This window comes from Triticum dicoccoides, chromosome 3B, assembly GCF_002162155.2.
Source record: "Triticum dicoccoides isolate Atlit2015 ecotype Zavitan chromosome 3B, WEW_v2.0, whole genome shotgun sequence".
Taxonomy (NCBI): Eukaryota; Viridiplantae; Streptophyta; class Magnoliopsida; order Poales; family Poaceae; genus Triticum; species Triticum dicoccoides.
The window spans coordinates 410,904,378-410,907,318 of NC_041385.1; the positions used below are offsets into that span (position 1 = coordinate 410,904,378).

The 2,941-nt window shown below is 42.5% G+C and overlaps 1 protein-coding gene across 1 annotated transcript in view; it reads right to left on the reverse strand.

Annotated features, from left to right (window-relative positions):
• Positions 1-574: 574 nt before the first annotated feature.
• The window catches only part of LOC119276247 (V-type proton ATPase subunit c''2), a 3,525-nt gene continuing 1,158 nt past the window's right edge, over positions 575-2,941 (reverse strand). The window contains exons 3-4 of the mRNA XM_037557274.1: positions 1,098-1,268; positions 575-1,019 (exon numbers count right to left, since the gene is read on the reverse strand). Coding sequence (XP_037413171.1) covers positions 851-1,019; positions 1,098-1,268 — 340 coding nt within the window. The 3' untranslated portion in view covers positions 575-850. The remainder of the gene's footprint in view (positions 1,020-1,097; positions 1,269-2,941) is intronic.

The window sequence follows — 2,941 nt, forward strand, 5'->3', positions numbered from 1 at the left end:
AGATCCAAGCCTAGAACTAGTGAGAATCCAGACTCCTTGCGAACACCTCTGCCATATTTATTCCAACCGCAAGAGAAGCGAGCCTCCTGGCCGTGTTGTTGGTCCGAGCCGTCCGATCTGCCAGGACAGCTTGGCTCGGACCCGGCTGGAAGGTCCAAGTCTCTGCCTTTTATTTCTATATATATACTCTATAAGCTACCAAAATGTCCAAGTCTCTTGCCCTTTATTTCTACACATGTTAGGGAACCAACGCCCAACAATTGTTCTTGGATGAATCGAACAACCATGGCAGCAAATAGGCCTAGAACATCATTAATGTCTCTTTGAAACAAGAGAATAAACCATCGGTTTAACGAAAATGCTTCACACACGACAGTGTTTGGATGATAACTGCACGATCGAGGGATCCAGCGGCCACTGCTGGGCTGTGCTCGACATTCTTCGGCTGGATTTAACCATCGTGCACAAGTCGTCCAAACTTTATCGTCCCCATAGCACTGCTCTCGGTTTAAATTCGGTAAGTGACCCTCAGAACTCTGGCGCTCCAAACGGGGCTTCCACGAGGACTTAATTCTGAGTTAAATGCTTATTCTCAAGTTCAATACTTTTATTCAACAGGCAGTCCACGTTCTGCAAAAGCAATAGCACCTACAAGATGATACCTGGCAGGCATATGGAGTCTTTACAGTAGGAACAGTATCTCTACGATCAGATGCATCAAGCACCAAAATACGTGATTTACCAAAAACGTGCAAAAGAAAAAAGAATAGATAAGAAACAGTTGAACACATGTTGACATTCCAAAGGGCTTCACCCAAAATAATTTACAGAGATTCCCAGATGGATGGAATTAGACTTTTGTTGGCCATGTTGCTTGAGCTGACATGATTATGCCCACGATCACTCCAAAGAGGCCCAAAGCACTGCCAAAGATCTCAATCACCAGGATCTTTACAAAGAGTGTTGAATTCTGGGCATCAGACAGTGCACAGCTGCTTCCGATTATTCCCACGCATACCCTGAAGATTCGAAATTTGATCATCTTGAGCCATGGATCATGATATATGTGAAAATAAAATGTGAATTCTACCACTTACCCGCAAACAAGATTAGCAAAGCCGACAATAAGACCTGAGGCAAAGATTGCATAACCAGCTCGCATAGACTCTGGATCATGCATTCGGGATGTTGGCACACTTTCAAGCTTTGTTTGGAGGATGATCGCCACGATTACACCATAAATTGCAACGGCCTCACAGAAGATGACACTGTAAAGCAAATGGGATGCATATGTATCAGAAGTTAAAAGGAATATCCATGATATGCCAATCAGAAGAGAATTAACGTTATATAAATTTCCAATATAAAGCTAGATGGAGGCATTAGCCAACCATTTTTGCTAAAATTCCCATGTGGTTTTGGTTGCTTGCCTCGAAAGAAGCATAATAAATAAGCAGATGCAAGCATAAACCCATCAGATGTTTTCACAAGATCCAAAGGCTGTCAGAAGCATCCTTGACAGCAGACATGGAACTTATTTGAGGGGCTCATGTTAACTATAGAGGTCTAGCCAATTTTTCTGTGCTTGTTTATTAACAAATCCCAAGAACTAGTAATCCATGCGTACATTGGCTCAGCCCAAATAACCATGGTGAGTTGAAATGAGCAAACTGACTAAAAGGTTATAGCTAAAAACAAATGTTTTCACAAGATCCAAATGTTGTGAATGCTGCAGAAGGATGGGTATATCGATGAAGATGTGAGCCATCAAATCAAAGTTGGATGTATGAAGTGACGCCAAGCTTCTGGCATACTTTGTGACAAGAGTGTGCCACAAAAGCTAAAAGGCAGGTTCTATAGGATGGCGATTCGACCTGCGCTGTTGTATGCGCAAAAAGGCCAACAAAAAGGTGAGATGTCCAACAGTTGTGTAGCAGAGATGCACATGTTGAGATGGATATGTGGCCACACAAGAAAGGATCAGGTCCGGAATGATGATATACGGTTGGGGTAGCACCGACTGAAGAGAAGCTTGTCCAGCATGCCTGAGATGGTTTGGGCATATAGCACGCAGGCCTCCAGAAGTGCCAGTGCATAGAAGGCTGTTAAAGCATGCTGATAATGTCAAGAAAGGTCGTGGTAGACCAAACTTGACATGGGAGTCCGGAAGGAGAGATCTTAAGAACTGGAATATCACCAAAGAACTAACCATGGACAGGGTTGCGTGGAAGTTAGCTATCCACCTGCCAATACCATGACTTGGTTTCGAGATCTTATGGGTTTCAACTCTAGCCTACCCCAACTTGTTTGGGACTGAAAGGCTTTGTTATTGGCCAACAAAATGGCAGTCTAGCTCCCAGGTTTCTATCAGACTAATGTTTCTCCAGTACATCATATGCACTAACATGCTTCTTCCTCTACGGGCATAGAGGATGTTTGTGCTACATCCAATTGTAGATGTAAAGCCAAAACCGTGAAACACTCTATTTTTCATCTGTTATGCTGTTACAATTCTAACGAACATGCCCTCCAACAAAACAAGAGAACAATAAAAGCCACAAACACAGGTTCAATGACGAATAAAATAATAAAGATCAACTAAGGAACTAGACCAGATCCCACACGACCACTGTAAGAACTTGATGGCCCTAACATAACAGAGGAACCGCAAAACAAAGAAAAGAAAATGAGCCTCCTGCTTTGATTTTCTATCTATCATTGTCACGACTTACATAACAGCTAACTTAGTTTATTAAAACGAGACTAATCAAGTGGGAAACATGAGGATTCAGGATCGGTGACTGACACAACAATGGACATAAGGATCTATATCATAACCACGAAAGTTTGTTCACATGCTAAGTGTCAAGGAACAAGGAGAAGTGAAGCAGATGAGCACACGACGCACCAATGTGTACACATACAAACTATACCATAATAA